Source organism: Chanodichthys erythropterus, chromosome 5 (genome assembly GCF_024489055.1).
Source record: "Chanodichthys erythropterus isolate Z2021 chromosome 5, ASM2448905v1, whole genome shotgun sequence".
Lineage (NCBI taxonomy): Eukaryota > Metazoa > Chordata > Actinopteri > Cypriniformes > Xenocyprididae > Chanodichthys > Chanodichthys erythropterus.
In genome coordinates, this window is record NC_090225.1 from 5,347,727 (window position 1) to 5,366,451 (window position 18,725).

The 18,725-nt window shown below is 42.0% G+C and overlaps 2 protein-coding genes across 5 annotated transcripts in view; one reads left to right on the top strand and one right to left on the bottom strand.

Annotated features, from left to right (window-relative positions):
• Positions 1-1,075: 1,075 nt before the first annotated feature.
• Positions 1,076-17,699, bottom strand: commd8 (COMM domain containing 8). 3 transcript variants are annotated; one of them, XM_067385753.1, is made up of 6 exons: positions 17,424-17,699; positions 8,642-8,802; positions 7,198-7,353; positions 6,940-7,092; positions 6,695-6,850; positions 1,076-2,074 (listed from the first exon to the last, which is right to left on the bottom strand). In XM_067385753.1, exons 1-6 carry the CDS (start codon positions 17,431-17,433, stop codon positions 2,069-2,071), a joined length of 642 nt encoding a protein of 213 aa, XP_067241854.1. In that variant the 5' UTR covers positions 17,434-17,699; the 3' UTR covers positions 1,076-2,068. The 3 variants fall into 3 exon arrangements, with proteins under 3 accessions (XP_067241854.1, XP_067241853.1, XP_067241855.1); XM_067385752.1 differs by lacking the exon at positions 1,076-2,074 and adding an exon at positions 2,082-4,517 and having other exon boundaries at positions 17,424-17,690; XM_067385754.1 differs by lacking the exons at positions 1,076-2,074; positions 17,424-17,699 and adding exons at positions 2,082-4,517; positions 17,022-17,353.
• atp10d (ATPase phospholipid transporting 10D) overlaps positions 16,866-18,725 on the top strand; it is a 35,537-nt gene continuing 33,677 nt past the window's right edge. For both annotated transcript variants that reach the window (XM_067385748.1, XM_067385749.1), the window contains exon 1: positions 16,866-17,051. The gene's annotated coding sequence lies outside the window, so the exon portion shown is untranslated. The remainder of the gene's footprint in view (positions 17,052-18,725) is intronic.

Below are 18,725 nucleotides of genomic sequence, written 5' to 3' on the forward strand. Positions count from 1 at the left end.
CCATGTGACTCCAGTGGCTTAAACTCAACTTTATGAAGCGACACAAGTGCTTTGTTTGAGAAAGAAAAACATAATTAAAAAAATAAAAAAATTGAAAATATTTACTCTGATACCTGGTATTTCAAATTGGCGTAATATAATGGTTAAGCACTGCTTAAATAGGCCAAACGCCACCTACAGGAATTAATCTGCAGTATAATTTACTGAATATAAGTTCATTCCCCTAAAAAAAAGTAGTTCCTTCAGTAAAGTACATTTTATAGTTGGTCGATGGAGCTTAACTTGAAATAAACCCTGGAACATTTCTTTAAAACCAGACCTTCATAGTATATATTGTTTAAGTTTGTTGATGAAAGCCTTGCCCCAGTTTAGACACATTGCATACTGTAGAATAAACTGGTTCTTCTTACTAAGACCTCAGCAACTTTGCTACCAAGAAATGGGCTCATCATTTGGGTTACAGTATTAATAGGGCTTGGTTAAGACTACACCTCAAAAAATATTGTTTGCAGCTCTTGTGTGTCTATTTGTGGCCTAACACACTTTCTGTTCTCTATAATCAAATGTAGTCAAACTGCCAGGAATGGATGTGCTTAGGTCAATATGACAACACATGATGACAAGCCGGATGTTCAGGAGTCCAGAAAGTATGTAAATTTGTACATTAAAACATATCAGGTATTGGAAGATCAATGATGTCATCATGTTTTTCTGTACTTTTTCTTATAAACCAATTAATCCTGCATATTTCATTCAAAGCAGCAGTTGTATTTTCCAGCCCACTTTTTATTAAATGTCTTTAACTACTGTGTCCTAACATTTAAATTAATCATATTGAATACAGTGCACTTATTGTGTACATGCATGTTTTTTTTTTTTACGCTGAACTTGTATTTGAAAAAATACCTGCATGTAATTACAGCTGTAATTAATTTAATCTAATCTAATTACATCAATAATTACACGGTTGACCTTCCCTTACACTGTACCTGACCCATAAACATACCCATACCACCAAACCTGTCTCTAACCTTACCTATATCCCAACAAAATAGAAGCAAAAGTGTTTTGGGTAGCACTTTATTTTACTGTTTCCTTGTTACATGTAGTTAATATAGTACTTACATGCAACTAACCCTCAACATGAACACAATAAATATATATATATATATATATATATATATATACAGATCAGGCATAACATCATGAGCACTGACAGGTGAAGTGAATAACACTGATTATCTCTTCATCATGACATCTGTTAGTGGGTGGGATATATTAGGCAGCAAGTGAACATTTTGTCCTCAAAGTTGATGTGTCAGAAGCAGGAAAACTGGGCAAACGTAAGGATTTGAGCGAGTTTGACAAGGACCAAATTGTGATGGCTAGACAATTGGGTCAGAGCATCTCCAAAACTGCAGATCTTGTGGGTGTTCCCGGTCTGCAGTGGTCAGGATCTATCAAAAGTGCTCCAAGGAAGGAACAGTGGTGAACCGGCGACAGGGTCATGGGCGGCCGAGGCTCATTGATGCACGTGGGGAGTGAAGGCTGGGCCGTGTGGTCCGATCCAACAGACAAGCTGCTGTAGCTCAAATTGCTCAAGAAGTTAATGGTTCTGATAGAAAGGTGTCAGAATACACAGAGCATCAGTTTGTTGTGTATGGAGCTGCATAGCTGCAGACCAGTCAGGGTGTCCATGCTGACCCCTGTCCACCGCTGAAAGAGCCAACAGTGGACACGTGAACATCAGAACTGGACCACGGAGCAATGGAAGAAGGTGGCCTGGTCTGATGAATCACGTTTTCTTTTACATCACGTGGCCTCTTTCAGCAGGATAATGCTCCTGACACAAAGCAAAAATGGTTCAGGAATGGGTTTGAGGTGTTGACTTGGCCTCCAAATTCCTCAGATCTCAATCCAATCGAGCATCTGTGGGATGTGCTGAACAAACAAGTCTGATCCATGGAGGCTCCACCTCACAACTTACAGGACTTAAAGGATCTGCTGCTAACATCTTGGTGCAGATACCTCAGCACACCTTCAGGGGAGGAGTCCACGCCTCGACAGGTCAGGGCTGTTTTGGCAGCAAAAGTGGGATCAACACAATATTAGGAAGGTGGTCATAATGTTATGCCAGATCGGTGTATATACGGAAGTTAAAGACACCTAATATAAAGAGTGACAGTTTTATACTGTAAAGCCCAATAAAATCCAGACTTGATTAATTAGCAAGAGGTTTAAAGAGGTTAAAAATGATATATAGCTTAATTATGTTATGCTTAATTAGCACTCCTAACACTATTGCAATCGAAATGTAGCTATGACTTTAGAGATGGACTGTTTTAGGGATGTAGTTATAACTATTTATATAGTAAGTGACGTAAGTGATAGTAAGTATTTACCTTACAAATTTGTATTTAGCTTTAAACATATTCACTGTGAGTTATATATTATCCAAGCTCACCAAAATGGCAGATAGGACTTAATAACAAATTAGATTTTTCCTCTATGGCTGAACTTGTGCCTTTTTAAGAAAAGAAAAAAAAGGAAAAAAAAGAACATTTTACAGGGTTTAACATACAGTAGCAGGGTAGAAATATTCTGAATGGATTTCCACTTTTCTATAGAACAAAGATTTCTCAAGGGTACCACACGTAATCACAATGAAAGGTACTTTGAAGGGCTTTTCCAATGCCCTGCATTAATATTCTATATAATATTATAAATACATAAAATGCATTTGGCATGTAAATATATTGCTTGCATTGTAACACTTTTTGTTTCATTGTGAATCTGACTGGGACATGAGCAGCTCAGTAATTGTCTAGGAGTGAATTAACTCCATTAAAGATTCTCAATTAAAGATGATCTCAAGAGCGGCACTGTAAAAACACACTCCAGCCAGAATCAGCATAAATACACACACATGTAAAAACACATATTTTACTTAGGCCATATATCACTCATACAACAGCAGATGCCAAAAAAGGGGAAAAAAAGTATTTTTTAAACAGTATCCGATTATCCGTGTATGATTTCTGTAATTGCATTCATGGCCGATAAAATATTGTACAGATGCGGAGTGTGTTGAAGGAGAATGCGTTGTCACAGATTGAGACAGATGATTGTATTTGAGTGTATGTATTTAAGCCTAGGACTGCAACCACAGTTGTACTTAAGGATACTTTATTTTAAATCGTAGACATTTTGAATGAATTCAAATAAAATATCTCACTAAGAATAATGTGAAGAGCTGATTATTGCATTGTTGTTGCATTAACACATGGCATAGGTGTTTTTTTTTTGTTTTTTTTGTGAGCTGGGAAGTCTAAGAATCATGATGGACAGTGGAATGGATAAAAAAAAGGGTTAAAGGATTAGTTCACTTCAGAATTCAAATTTCCTGATAATTTACTCACCCCCATGTGATCCAAGATGTTTAAGTCTTTCTTTCTTCAGTCGAAAAGAAATTAAGGTTTTTGTTGAAAACATTCCAGGAGTTCAACGGGTTGAAGGTCCAAATGTCAGTTTCAAAGAGCTCTACATGATCCCAGATGAGGAATAAGGGTCTTATCTTGAGAAACAATCGGTCATTTTCCAAAAATAAAATTTAAATGTAATTACTTTTTAACCACAAATGCTCGTCTTGCTCTAGTGATGCGCCACACATTACCTAATTGGAAAGGTCACACGTGACGTGGGCAGAAGAACCGGTGTAGGGCGAAAAACTTTTACCTTTTTTTGTAAAGGCCGTTTGGCTTAGTCTTTGCACGTTTGCTTTGTAAACACTGGATTGGTACTTCCGCCTACGTCACATGTGACTTTGGATCGTGTAGAGCCGTTTAAAGCTGCTTTGAAACTGCAATTTGGACCTTCAACCATGGTGAAGTCCACTATATGGAGAAAAAAAGTCCTGGTATGTTTTCCTCAAAAACCTCAATTTCTTTTCGACTGAAGAAAAAGAAAGACATAAACATCTTATATGACATGGAGGCGAGTAAATTATCAGGAAATTTTAATTCTGAAGTGAATTAATCCTTTAATTGTTCTCACAAACAATGTTTAGGGGGGGGTTCTGTCTTTTGGCAAAAAAGGAACAACTCACAACTCATGTGTTGGTTTTAATGTTTTTAGTTCCTTTATTTAAAAAAAGGCATCCTTTTGGGTTGTGAAACCAAAATTCATTTGCATTTCATGGAGAATTGAACACAAGATCTCAGGCCTTTAGCAAAATCCTCAGCCTCAAGCAATCCTAGCACCATTAATCAAGCAACTTCCAGTCCGTAATGTTGGAGCTTAAACAATAATATTCAGTCTGTTGAGCTCTTTATGAACACCTCATAGGCAGAGAAACTGAGAGATTCGCGGTTCTGTCCGGAAGGTTCTTGTTTGCCCGCATACAGGCATTGTCTCATAATAAAGACTTCAGAAATTCTCTCTTTGAAAGCATGATGGCACAGAACCATCTTTGTAAAGAAATCTACTGGTTGGTATCTTCATTTCAACTGCAGCACCACCTGAAATTAGACACAATGTCAGCAGAGGTAAGCGTTGGTGCCACTACTATATAATAAAGTGCCCATTTTATGCTTTTTTTTACCTTTCATGTAGTGTCATTTAGCTGTTTTGAATGTGAAAGTTCTGCAAAGTTTCAAAGTGCACGATAAATGGAGTTATCTCCTAAAAGAAAGAACTCATTCTGAACTAGGGTTGTCAAAAGTACTGACTTCGATGATCATCAAAAACATGTAAATAGACATCAATGATGCTCTTCACCGAGCGCTTACACAGATGCACACGGGAGTGTTTGAAAGCAGGTGTCTTATCAGCAGATTTGTCAGGGATCCACTGATAGATGCCTGCTTCGGTACTTTTGACAACCCTATTCTGAACTGCCTGCATGAACACATAATGCCCGTCTATTGGCTGCCTCTAAATAACGTCTACTTTGACCCGCCCTCAAACTCTCTAGATGCAGCTGAGACCTGGAAGATTTTGGTTTGTATTGTTGACATGTCAAGTAGAAACTGTTTTCTGCACTGTGAAAGAAAATCCACTATGTATAAACTTCCAAAGGATAAGGACTCAGGCTTGAATTGATGCTGTAAAACTGACACAATGGTTATTGTTCATATTAGTGTTGACAAGTGCTGAGAAAGTCTCCTAAAATTCAGATATAGCAATGGGTGTTTTGTATTTTAACAGACTAATCTGGGCCATCTGACCAATCATAGCAGAGTAGGCTCTCAGAAAGAAGGGGTTTAGAGAGACAGTCCTTGATCGAACCGTTTCAGACACTGGCCCTTATTTATCAAAGGATCGTTCACCAGAAAACTCTGCATACGCTCGTCTCCACACAGAATTTGGCATTTATCAATATGAGCGTGAGCGGTGACTACGATCAAATCTCAAGTCAGGTCTCAGCTCATGTGCGCACGTTTTTGAGTCAGCGCAGTGTTGCCAAGTCTGTGGTTTTCCCGTGGAATTGGGCTACTTTTACACTGTTGCCGTGGGTTGTTTTTCATGTCCGCAGTTTGAATTGACCCAAAATAACGTGATATTTAGTCCCTGGAATGCGAATTTTACCAGGGGAGCCCCGCCAAAAAAGCGAATTTTACCCCCCGGAACACGATTTTTACCATGGGACTCCCCTGAAATGTAATAAGGCTAGTTTTGAGGATCAGTTGGGCGGGTTTTGTTGTGAAAGTCAGCGGGAACTTGTATGCAACATAGTAAATCTGGTGGAGAATTGTTATGAGAACATTTTTTTGTTTGTTTTTCTGACCGACAATCACCAATTAAACAACAGGATTAAAATGTCAAATTAAAATTAAATTAGAATAGATGAGTGTCTTAAAATACAACAAATGTTTTTTTTTTTCTTTCCAGGGATTTTACTATGCATGCACAAATGGCAACATCAACAGAACATAAGGATTCACATCATGCACCTGCAATGCAGAGGAAAACGGAATAATATACAAAGAATAAAATAATAGGACTACATGGAAATATATATTTCACTGAAATAATTAACAGATTAACAAAAGAAAAGAGAAAAACTGTGCATCAAGTAGGGCTAGTGTAGGCTACGCTTATTTTAATGTGTTGTATTCGTTTTCTTTATTTTATTAAATTCAATTGATCGCGCAGGCGCCTCACTCACACACACACAGACCCAACATATCAGTTCTAGCATTGCTAACTTTACATTTCAGCCATTTATCAGCAAACTAAATGCAGAGAAAGTTGACAATGCTCAGTTTAATGGTCCGTTTAATGTTGAAAGGAGTATGCCAAAAGTCCCCGGATGGTCTACTATTTCTGGTAGATCTTCGAAATGTGGATCCGTGCACAATATAAAGGCTAATATTGCCCACAACCCATTACGCTTTGGATGAGGATTCAGTTCAGAACTACAAACACGAGTAAAAAGTGTTAAAAAACTACAAAACATGGCAAATATGCACGACCGACGGCAAGAGGTTTGAGTGACTAATAATCAGTTTAACCTGTGAAAATATTTGTTTAATGTTATCCGTGTTATATTTCATCTGCAATACCAATGTGAAATTTTATAAAGATCCGATTGGCCATTAACTTTTAAATGCATCATTATGCATTAATATGAGGAGAGTTAAACTAGCATAATAGGGGCACTTTAATAGTCCATTACCTTATCCTTAATCATTACCTTATTAGCAGCCTCTAGTGCACTGATGAGAGTTTGCAGCTCCTCTTTGTTCATTTCTATGTTCACAGATCTCTGAATTCCATTCTCTTTCAGGTCCAGACTGAGATTTAGCAGAGGGGTGTTTAAAGCTGACAGCTTATCACTGGATAATGCCAGCTAGGAAGGAAAGAGGGGAGGATGTAAGAAAGCAATATTTACAAATGGACTATGATTAATGCATGCATGGATGTATGTTCTTGATGCACCTTTAACTGCCAATTAAAGTCCTGTAGCTGTGTGCTAGAGATGGCATTGGTTCTGTCCACCAAAGCACGTCTGATCTCATCAAACCTGGACCGCACACACTGGAGAACAGCCTCAGCCCGTGCTGTGTCCAAATCACTCAGCACCTCCTGGATCTTCAGACGTGCACAAAATAATGAATCAGATGTTTAGTCAACCAATAAATCTATTTTTTATGATTCTGTACACAGTTAGACATGTTTATAGGTCTGTCTACTCACCTCTTGATCTGAGCAGCCCCTTCCTACAGCAAAGCGGATGAGAGAGGAGAGGGTGTTCATTAACTCCACCCATTCTGCCAGACTCCACCGTTCACCGTAATCTGTTCGCCTCGGACCGCTCCGCCCGCACACCCCATCCACCACCCTGTGTATGAGCTTACAACGGAAATAAGGAACTGAAGTATTCAGGGTTCAAAGTCAAGTTGATAAACAGAGATTATTCTGTATAAGGAGTTTCCATCTAGAATGAAGAAGGTACTGCAAGGGGTCTGTGGACTTACAGTCAACCCAAAATTTATTTTGGGACACCTTGAACATTTCATTAATTGATAAAGTTTATTCACTATTAAAAAAAATGGTAATAAAATGACAAGATCTCAGAGTTAAACTGTCAGAAAAAATAAATTATGTCAGATAACACTTATGCAAAACATGGTCAGGTCAAAGTGTCTGAGTAACATTTGGTCTCCAATTTGACTGGTGGTCCACTGTATGAAGAATTTTTGGTTATAATATGTCACAGTTTACTTTATTTTGCAATCCTCACTTACATAAATTAACTATAGTGTCCTGCAATCACTAGTAAAAAAAAAAATATATATATATTATATATCTCTAGTGTCTGAATAATTTCAGACACTAGATATATATGTAAATGTGGTCTTTGACATCACAAAAATATACTATATATTTGTAAATGTGGTTAAAATTTATGAACCAAAGCAAAAAAAAAAAAAAAATTCAACACGGCTGATACTAGCATAAAACAATCATTAAACATACATTATAATATTTGTTAAAGTTAATGTTATTAATTGAAGACACTATATACATTTTATTTTAGGGAGTACCTTGTGTTTTTTTTTTTAAAAAAAAACCTTTATTAAACGTCTTTAAATAACAAACAGACATAATTGTTACACACAAACACAATAAAGAGGGGAAAAATAGCCCACTAATAATAAATATATGAAATAATATCATTTAAAGTGGAGTTAATCAATATACGTTAAATAAAATATTCAAATCATTTTTAAATGGCACAAAACATTACGGCAAGTAAAGGTTGGCCATCCCTGATCTATACGTTGGTAGATAAACATCAGCTTAGATTGAAAAGTATTACAACTACCCTTATAATATCATAATCGTACTTAATGTACGTTTGTCTCGTTGAAATGCTGCAAGAATCTTTCGCAATCGTTGAATATATTGATGACAGAAGATAGTTATCGCATTTTCAAATAGATAGCATAATCGTTTTGTGAAGTATGTGATGCCAACTGTATGTTTTTAAGGTAAACAAACAAAACAATTCACAAGCCAAAACCTGCCACGCGCTGATCTCAAGCTGATGGCGTGTGCTACTGGTGTGAGATCAGTACAACTGTATATCCATTTATAAAATTTCATAAACAGCATTATAAATGCATTATATACTTACTTTAGGACATTCTTCAGACGGCAATTTGTCGAGCAATTTTATCATTATGCTGTAAGTCGTCTTCCTCAGAGTCGACGATGTCAGCTGATCAAATGTCACGTGACTTCGTCTTCTGTCGCGTCTGTCTTCAAGATGTTGCGCCACACGTTGTTGCTTATACTCTGGGATTTATTAATGATTATTAATTTATGTTAAAGAACAAAGAACTATTTCACTCTTGTCATATTTATACATTATTGTCAACTTGAACGAACCCGGAAATAGTCGTTTACAAAATTTCAAAATAAAAGTTCATAAAAGTACATTAACTGTTTAGATGTATAGATGTAGATTTGAAATTAGATTAACATTTATTTAAAATAATTTACACCTATTTAAAATAAAGAAATGTACATAACTGGACTATTTTTCCCAAGCAAATGACAGGTTTCGGACAAACTTTTACCACGCCTTAAAAAAAGGAAAAAATATTTTACTCAAAATACCTTTGAAAATGCTGGTAATCAATTACGATATAAAATGTTTACGTTAAAATAAAAATGTTGTACTTGTTTAGATTTCCTTAGGAGATAAACTTGTGGTGTTGTAGAGAGTGAGTGTGGGTGACACAAAGTGTTGCCAAGTCCGCGGTTTTCCCGCGGATTGGACTATATGCAAAAAAATGTAGTTCCCATTCAGTCGGTCAGGTTCGACGTACGTCGGACAGACCGACGAATAGGAATCTCGCTAGAGAGGCCAATCTACTTCGAGTGTAACTAAAACGAGCCAATGCACATTGGCATGCAATCACATGCATCAGCTGCTCGCCTCGCAGTGCGGGTATATAATGAGCAGCAGCTGCGTTGCATCTTCAGCTTTTTGCTTCGGAGCCGAACGGTGTTTGTTCCTGTTCTCTGCAAGCGAGTGTCTGCTAGAAGACGAGTCAAGCTTTTTGGTTGAACTTCTCTTTTTTTCCGAGTGCGGGCGAACAGCACAGCAGCGGGGTCGAAGTCCTCTCTTTTTCTGTTTTTGTTTCGTTTGCCGTTTTTGAGCAAATAGCTGTTTGACAGCGTCAGAAGGCTGTTCTCACGGCCGGTACGGTGCGCTTTTGAGCGCTGAAAAGCCGTTTTTACGGCTGGTAAGAGTGAGCGCCTTCAAAGAGAGAGAAAGCACATGACAGGCTGCACACAATCCCTGTCTGTGTTGCGGTGGCCGTTCCCCTGTGTGCTTCAGCACTTCTAAAAGAGTAAAGTCCCTGAAAGAGCTTACACAAGTAGATTCGCGTCTTTTTAAAGACGACATCCTACTTGTGTTTCTGGATGCGATCGTTCCTGTCCTCCCTGACGGCCACGATCACCGTTTCGCATGTCTGGGCGCGTGCTGAAATGATGTTCGTGGGTGTTCATGTTTTCATATGAGAACACGCCGGTCGTGACTCTTCTTTCTCCGGGAAGCTTGAGTCCCCTCTGTTGTTGGCCAGCTGCCGCTTGTGTGTAAAAGCACAGCCGCGGGTCTGCCCGACACTCTGGGAGACCGTGGAGATCAACGAGAGCAAACCTCTCGCTCCTCTGCGTGTCGTGTGCCGTCGAGCTGCCGGGCTGCAGCGCGGGTTGTCACGGCAACCCAGCGCTCGTTCCCTTGCGTAATCTCCATTGTAGCGCCCTCTCTGGTGCACCAGAAGAGGTCTACTTTGCTGATATGGCTTGGGTGACATGAGGTTGAGGGGTTCCTTTGGGGAACCAACCCCCTAGGGCCCCTCCCTCTCTAGCGCATTGCAAGCTGTGCAGTTTCTGGATTGGATTGCTGGTCCTTTTTATAGGGGAACCTAGCATTTCATTCAGAGCTCCAGCTAAGGGACAGACGTCGATTGCAGCATCGGAGAGAGTGCTGTTATGCTCTGGAAATGAGGGTGACGCTGCCCACTGTAATGGTGTGTGCTTATGCTGACTCAGATTCAGAGTTTACAGCCATGCTTTCCTGGGTCTTCCAGATGTGCATGGAAAACTTGGCAGTATGGGGGTATATTGGTGCCATGAATATGGAATGCCAAAGGTGCCAATCTGCATAAGTTTTTCCTCTCTCACTACCCTCTTGGGTGGGGTGGCTGTACACAGACCATACCCACCCTGCATGTGAGGCCAAGGCACTCTTTTTGCATGAGGGTAGTTCTGTGCTGGGGTTGAGCTGCGCTTGTTGACTAACCGTGATCAAAGTCATGGCGCAGGCCCTCAGCCAGACGATGTCCACCTCCGTGGTCCAGAAGTGCCCCCTGGCTTGCCTCCCGTCTCTGCAGCTGTTTAACTGGTTGGTGAGAATCACCCCTGAGACGGGCGACCCAGAGATGGGTGGGGCTGCTCTTCCACCCCTGGAGGGCCAGGTGGTAAATCCTTTATTGGGTTTGTTTCTGTTCCGCCACTGACCCAAGAGGCAGCGGTACCCAAATTTTAAAGAGCAGTTCCTCCATTTCCAGGTCTGAAGAGGGTTTGGAGAGCAGTGGGAGGAGAAAAACCTCACCACTCTCATCCCCCTCTTCTGTCGCCAGCGGACAGCAGCGGGCAGCCAAAGCCTCGACTGCTCCCTCTGTCCATCCGTGGAGCCAGGTAAGTGTTGCCTAGCACACTGTGACGCCGCTTCGGGCCGCCTCACAAAGAGAGCCCCCCCGAGCCACGTCCCTGTGTTCCACCTCGCTGACCTGCTGCGGGTACACCAGTGGTCCCTTTGGTCCTGCTTGTATGGTCTCTGCGAGCCGGGTTAGCGCTCCCCAGTCCGTCTCGCTGGCTCCTTCGGACCATCAGGGTCGGCTTTGCGATTCAGTTCGCCCGGCTTCCCCCCCCAAGTTCAGGGACGTCCTCTTCACTACAGTGAAAGATGCCGATGCCCCTGTCCTGCGTGCGGAGATCGCAGTCCTACTGGCGAAGGACATGATAGAGCCGGTCCCTCCAGCCGATTTGAGGTCGGGGTTCTACAGACCCTACTTCATTGTACCCAAGAAAAGCGGTGGGTTACGACCGATCTTGGACCTGCGAGTTTTGAATCGGAGCCTCCACAAGCTACCATTCAAAATGCTCACGCAGAAACGCATTTTCGAGTGCATCCGTCCCCGAGATTGGTTTGCAGCGATTGACCTGAAGGACGTGTACTTCCATGTTTCAATTCTTCCGCGACACAGGCCATTCCTGAGATTCGCGTTCGAAGGTCGAGCATATCAGTACAGAGTCCTACCCTTCGGGCTGGCCCTGTCTCCCCGCGTCTTCACGAAAGTCGTGGAGGGAGCCCTTGTTCCCATGAGAGAACAGGGTGTTCGCGTTCTCAACTATCTCGCCGACTGGCTCATTCTAGCACATTCCCGGGATCAGTTGTGCAAACACAGGGATTTGGTGCTCAGACACCTCAGCCAGTTGGGGCTTCAGGTCAACTGGGAAAAGAGCAAACTCGCCCCGGTGCAGAGGATCTCTTTTCTCGGTATGGAGTTGGATTCGGTCGAGCAGATAGCACGCCTCACAGAGGAAGGTGCTCGGTCGGTGTTGAACTGCCTGAATACATTCAATGGCAGGACAGCGGTCCCACTGAAGTTCTTTCAGAGGCTCCTGGGGCATATGGCGGCTGCTGCGGCTGTAACACCGCTTGGTCTGCTTCATATGAGACCGCTTCAGCACTGGCTTCACGGCCGAGTCCCGAGATGGGCGTGGCAGCGCGGCACATTCCGGGTGCCAATCACTCAGGAGTGCCGCCGAACCTTCAGTCCGTGGTCGGACCCCTTGTTTCTTCGGGCAGGAGTGCCCCTAGAACAGGTGTCCCGGCATGCTGTGGTGTTCACAGATGCTTCTGCCACCGGCTGGGGTGCCACGTACAACGGGCATGCAGTGTCAGGGGTTTGGACGGGACCCCATCTGCATTGGCACATCAACTGCCTCGAGTTGCTGGCAGTACGCCTTGCTCTGAGCCGCCTCAAAGGCCTGCTACGGGGCAAGCATGTACTGGTCCGTACGGACACTGCGACTGTTGCGTACATCAACCGTCAAGGTGGTCTACGCTCCCGTCGCATGTCGCAACTCGCCCCCCATCTCCTCCTGTGGAGTCGGAAGCCTCTGAGGTCGCTTCGCGCCATTCATGTCCCCGGTGTGCTCAACCGTGTGGCCGACGAGCTATCACGAGCTGCGCTGCCAGGAGAGTGGCGACTCCACCCCCAGGTGGTTCAGCTGATCTGGAGAGAATTCGGAGAGGCTCAGGTAGACCTGTTTGCCTCACCAGAAACCTCCCACTGCCAGTTGTTTTACTCTCTGACCGAGGGGACATTCGGGACAGATGCACTGGCTCACAGCTGGCCCCAGGGCCTGCGCAAATATGCGTTTCCCCCAGTGAGCCTACTTGCACAGACCCTGTGCAAAGTCAGGGAGGACGAGGAGCAGGTCTTGTTAGTTGCGCCTTACTGGCCCAACCGGACGTGGTTCCCAGAACTCTCACTCCTCGCGACAGCTCCTCCCTGGCCCATCCCTCTGAGGAAAGACCTTCTTTCTCAGAGACGGGGCACTCTTTGGCACCCGCGTCCAGACCTCTGGAAACTCCATGTCTGGTCCCTTGGACGGGATGCGGAGGTTCTAGGTGACTTACCCCCTGAGGTACTTAACACCATCACTTCGGCACGTGCACTGTCTACGAGACGTGCTTACGCCTCAAAGTGGAACCTGTTCGTCGAGTGGTGCTCTTCTCGCTGGGAAGACCCCCGAAGATGCTCGATCAGAGTCGTGCTTTCCTTCTTGCAGTAGGGTTGGAGCGTAGGCTGTCCCCCCTCCACCCTCAAAGTCCATACTGCTGCTATATCCGCTTACCATGACCACTTAGATGGCAAATCTGTTGGTCAGCACGACCTGGTCATCAGGTTCCTTAGGGGGGCGAGACGGTTAAATCCTTCTCGTCCCCTCTCCATACCCTCTTGGGACCTCACTCTGGTGCTGAGAGCACTTCAGATTGCTCCCTTTGAGCCTTTGCTGTCAGCAGACTTAAAGATTCTGTCTATGAAGACTTTGCTGCTGGGGGCATTGGCCTCCATCAAGAGGGTAGGGGACCTGCAGTCATTTCGGTCGACGAATCGTGTCTGGAGTTCGGGCCGGGTGATAGCCATGTGGTACTAGTGTCGGCTTGCTGCGCTACATGCGTTTCTTTTCTCCAGAGAGTCCCTACAAGGCAGACCCTGTCGAGTCCTCCGATATCCCTTCGGCAGCCGACGTGGCGGAGCGTCTGGCGCCAGGCCTATACTCCGGGTTTAGGCTGGGTTCCATATGTGTTACCCTACGGGGATCCCATATGGTTGGTTCCACGGTTGCTCCTAAACGAAGCCCGTGTCTTTCCCTCTGGGAGAACCTACCCTTCATCGGGTTGGAGTCACCCCAGCTCTTCCATATGTAGCACAGCCCTACAGGGTTAGTCCATATGTACTTCTCCACATAACTCCTTCGGGGAAGGATGTGGCTTCCGCAGCGTTCCTTTCCCAGCGAAGGGTACGCTTTCCCAGCGTTATCCAATAGTCTCACTGAATGGGTTTTGGGGAACAGCAGTGATCGACTCTCTCTGTGTTAGCCCTGTCCCACCATCCTCAGGCAAGGGGGTTCAGGTGGCTTACAACAGAGCGCTGGAAGGGGGCAGCTCCTGTGGCGCTTTGGTAGGGATTCCTATTCGTCGGTCTGTCCGACGTACGTCGAACGTGACCGACTGAATGGGAACGTCTCGGTTACAAAGGTAACCCTCGTTCCCTGAAGGAGGGAACGGAGACGTACGTCCCGTCGCCACAGTCGCTGTACCCCGCTGATGCTGCCGCCTATCCGGTTCGGCTCCTCAGCGAAAACCTGAAGATGCAACGCACCTGCTGCTCATTATATACCCGCGCTGCGAGGTGAGCAGCTGATGCATGTGATTGCATGCCAATGTGCATTGGCTCGTTTTAGTTACACTCGAAGTAGATTGGCCTCTCTAGCGAGATTCCTATTCGTCGGTCTGTCCGACGTACGTCTCCGTTCCCTCCTTCAGGGAACGAGGGTTACCTTTGTAACCGAGACGTTTTTTCTTAATATTTTGTGAGTACTTCATACTTCACATTGACAACATTTATTTTTAAACCTAGTTATTTTATAATGTTTAATATTTAGTCAAAAACAAAGTGAAAAACGATTAAATGAAATGGCTGATATATCCAATATAAATATAAAGATATAATTTCCTACATTTAAAAAAAAAATTCGGTTTTACAATGGGGACAATCTCAGCAGGCTGAACAAATAATGTTTTTGGTCATCACTCTAAAAATAAAGTGCTGGGGAAAAAAATGTGTGTGCATGTCTAATTACAGAGATGGCATTTCTTAAAGGGTCCCAATAGCTTCATCTTTAATGCAATCAATAAAACTGGTTTATTGGCAAAATTAGGTAAATGTGATAACTGCATTAAAATATGAACACAACAATAAAAAGTCAACCATTGATGGTTTTGTGCAAAGACTATAGAATAACAAGCGTCACTCGTATTGTTTTGGAGAAAGTGAAATGTGCAATATGGCGGAATAAGTCCCGCCTTCTAAATAAGAGCCAATCACTGACTGGTAAAGTCATCGCATCACTGCAGCGGCAGTTAGAAGCTCAGGTTTCTATAGAAACAGTCAGACGCGCGCCTCCGAAATGAGATACAAGAGACGCGCATTTAGGTCTGCGCATGCGCATTAGCTTCATCCAGCCTAAAAAATACAGGATTTTTGTCATTATTCCAGCGTTTTGAAGAAAAAAATAAATAAATAATTATAGAAGTTGTTGTCAGATTTAATTGGTGATTTCAAATATGAAATTTAACTGAAAGCTTGGCAAACAGCTTCGGAGAATTTGATGTTTCCCCATTCAAAGAGATAGGAGCTGCACTTGAACGCCCGAGAGAGAATTGAAAATTTAATTTACCTTGGCATAGTTGAATAAGAGTTCAGTACATGGAAATGTCATACAGTGAGTCTCAAACACAATTGTTTCCTCCTTATGTAAATCTCATTTGTTTAAAAGACCTCTGAAGAACAGGTGAATCTAAACATAACACTGACTGTTACGTAACAGTCGGGATCATTATTATGTACGCCCCCAATATTTGCACATGCCAGCTCATGTTCAAGGCTATACACAAGGGCAGCCAGTATTAACGTCTGGAGCAGCACAGCCGAATCAACAGACTTTATGCAGGTAAGCAAGCAAGCGAAAAATGACAGATGGGGCAATAATAACTGACATGATTTATGATATCATGATATTTTTAGTGATATTTGTAAATTGTCTTTCTAAATGTTTCGTTAGCATGTTGCTAATGTACTGTTAAATGTGTTTAAAGTTAACATCGTTTGTTACTTTATTCAAGGAGACAAGAGAGCCATCGCTATTTTCATTTTTAAACACTTGCAGTATAATTGTATATAATGTATAATTCATAAACACAATTGCTCCAAGGCAAATGTTGGACCACAATAATTAGAAGTTTCCACAATCCCTTCACTCGATTGGGATGTTCTCTTTTATTCTGGACGGCAATGGCAGTGACTGTAACATCGAGCGTATTTTGCAGTATTAATCACGTATTTATACCGATTTAATAAGTTCTTCAAAAAGAACACAAAGAATGGCCTTCTCAGCTGCTATAGATGCAACACTTGCGTTATCAGAACAGGATGTTCAACGCACCTCCTTTTCCGTTTAAAAAATGTTTTGCAACGTTTTGTCGGTGATATAGATTTGAAATTAGATTAACAATTATTTAAAATAATTTACACCTATTTAAAATAAATAAATGTACACAACTGGACTATTTTCCCAAGCAAATGACTTTTACCACGTGTTAAAAAAAGAAAAAATATTTTACTCAAAATCCCTTTGAAAATGCTGGCAATCAATGACGTTATAAAATGTTTTACGTTAAAATAAAAATGTACTTGTTTAGATTGCCAAAGGAGAGAAACGCAGGAGAGAAACTTGTGGGTGTTAGAGAGTGAGTGTGGGTGACACACAGTGTTGCCAAGTCCGCGGTTTTCCCTCGGATTTGGGCTACTTTTGCCGCGCGTTGAATCGACCCAAAATAACGCGATAATTAGTCCATCCATGGAATGCGAATTTTACGAGGGGAGCCCCGCCAAAAAAAGCGAATTTTACCCCCGGAACGCGTTTTTTACCGTGGTACCCCCTGAAATGTTATTTTGAGGAGCAATTGGACGGGTTTTGTAGTGAAAACCTGGCACCCACACAGGATGCTCACGCACGCGCAAGGCGGGTCATGCAGTTCTCCAAAGCGGATTACTGTATGTTTATATATTTAATGTGACTTGTGGACCGTTAAATATAATAACGGAAAAGCTGATGCATGATTTGTACAGGATTATACTTACTTTGAAATGCTGCCAGTCCACGACTTGATGGTAAGTTTTAAGGCTTTGTTATCTATAATATGTGTTGGGTCCTTTAAGAAAGTGTACATCTTGGGCAATAAAACCGACATTAGCGTTTTATGATTTTACACTCCCTTTGACCTGTACTCACTCGAGGTTACATACACATTTATGGTACCTGCTTTATAGGTGTCTGTGGATGTGTTTCCGGATGTGTAAAACGGAGCTTTTCCCTTTTATTAAAACCAAAATCGGAAGCATCACGATCTTTTCGCGTCTAATAAGTAGCACGTGATTCGGGTTGTGTGATTACAACATTTGTTGGTTTGTTTTGACAGTTGTTTAACTGTTTAAATTTTACAGAAAAGCGTAAAATAGGATGTTTCCATTGTGACAACTTACCCCATATCATGTGACAATATTCCCGCTGTTTTGTTTTCAGTTGAACAGCTACATATATCGTTTTTCCTCTGCAACGGTGATGTCCAGTAAATGTCCAGTAGTTTTTTAGTGTTATGTGTCTATACAGAAATGGTGTCAAAATTGAAACTAGCCTGAGAAATACTTAAGGTGTAAAAACGTGTAACTAGTATGTGACTAACGTTAGTCATCTCAGAGGCCAGTGCGAACTTCCTAGTGTTTTTGCATGTTTATGAAGCATACAGTATTACATTTGATACATGAATTTCTAAATGATCTACATGTTGAAAGCTTCTGCCATCTGTTTGACAGTTCATACTTAAGTAAAAGTTGTGGTGCATGTGTCATTTGCAGATTTTTATGAAATAAATGTAAGAATAACTTTTAATAGTTATAATGCAAGATGAACATTTACTGGCCTGAAGCACTTTTGGTTTATCCAAACATTTATTATGTATTTATGTGTTTGTTTATTTATTTTTAGAAAAAAATAGTTAAAATGTGAGCATCAGATATGATAAAACAGGCCTCTGAGGAATGTTTATTTGTTCATATCTCAATTGTATTGCAATGCATTAAATATTTTGTCCCCCATAGAGGTTTGGTCATAAAATGAAGCATTTTAATAACATCTAATAATTGGGAGATATAGAGTGACAACTGATATTTATATGCAATTTACAATAAGTAGTCTGCTATACTGTAATAAAAACTTACATTACAAGCTATCAGAATGTCATCTAATTTTTAAGCCATAAAAATATCAGCAATCAGCATGTTTTTGTAAAGTTTGAGCCCTTGAATAAAATTGAGGAGTTTTTTAGCTCCATATTATCATTAAAGGGATAGTTCACCAAAAAATTAAAATTTGATGTTTATCTGCTTACCCCCAGCGCATCCAAGATGTAGGTGTCTTTGTTTCTTCAGTAGAACACAAATGATGATTTTTAACTCCAACCACTGCCATCTGTCAGTGGTATAATGCAAGTCAGCAGGAACTTGGACTATAAGAGTAAATAAAACACGGCCTGCGGCTCGTGACGACACATTGATGTCCTAAGACACGAAACGATCTGTTTGTACGAGAAACCGAACGGTATTTATATATATTTTTTACCTCTAAAACACCACTATGTCCAACTGCATTCATCACTCGATTCGTGAGGTCTGATCGCGCTCCGACAACGGCAGTGATGTCTCGCGCTCATTGAAGTATATGTGCGAGACATCACTGGCCCTGTCCCAAATGGGGCACTTCATGTGGACTTTCGGTCTCGTGGACTT